The 319-nt window shown below is 64.3% G+C and overlaps 1 protein-coding gene across 1 annotated transcript in view; it reads left to right on the top strand.

Annotated features, from left to right (window-relative positions):
* The window catches only part of MAMSTR (MEF2 activating motif and SAP domain containing transcriptional regulator), a gene marked incomplete at both ends in the record, with an annotated part of 2822 nt that extends 2508 nt beyond the window's left edge, over positions 1 to 314 (top strand). Inside the window, 2 exons of the mRNA XM_023526823.1 lie at positions 10 to 117; positions 253 to 314. Of these exons, the coding sequence (XP_023382591.1) occupies positions 10 to 117; positions 253 to 314 (170 nt within the window). The remainder of the gene's footprint in view (positions 1 to 9; positions 118 to 252) is intronic.
* Between the last annotated feature and the right edge of the window lie 5 nt (positions 315 to 319).

Here is a 319-nt window from a genome sequence, read left to right as displayed (position 1 = left end):
GTGGTGTCGCGTCCGGGCCCGGGGCCGAGTCCCAGATTCACTCCGCTTCTGCCCTCACGCAGCTGCTTCCGAACCGGAGCATCGATGACATCCTGACGGGACAGGTGGAGCCCGATGGTAAGAGCTGAACTCCTCGAGTGGCGTGGGGCTACAGGAGGCTGAGGTTCAGGACTCCTGGAAAGGGGGAACACTTAGGGAGCCGGGGTCGGGTCCCCGCCTTCCTAAGCTCACACTCCATTTCTTCCCCCGCAGACACAATGCCTCCCATGCCCCTGGACTTCCCCGGCTCCTTCGACGTGCTGTCCCTCTCCCCCGACTC

Source organism: Pteropus vampyrus, unplaced genomic scaffold (assembly GCF_000151845.1).
Source record: "Pteropus vampyrus isolate Shadow unplaced genomic scaffold, Pvam_2.0 Scaffold10097, whole genome shotgun sequence".
Taxonomy (NCBI): domain Eukaryota; kingdom Metazoa; phylum Chordata; class Mammalia; order Chiroptera; family Pteropodidae; genus Pteropus; species Pteropus vampyrus.
Note: the sequence above shows the minus strand (reverse complement) of the source record. Positions and strands in the feature narration are given on the sequence as shown.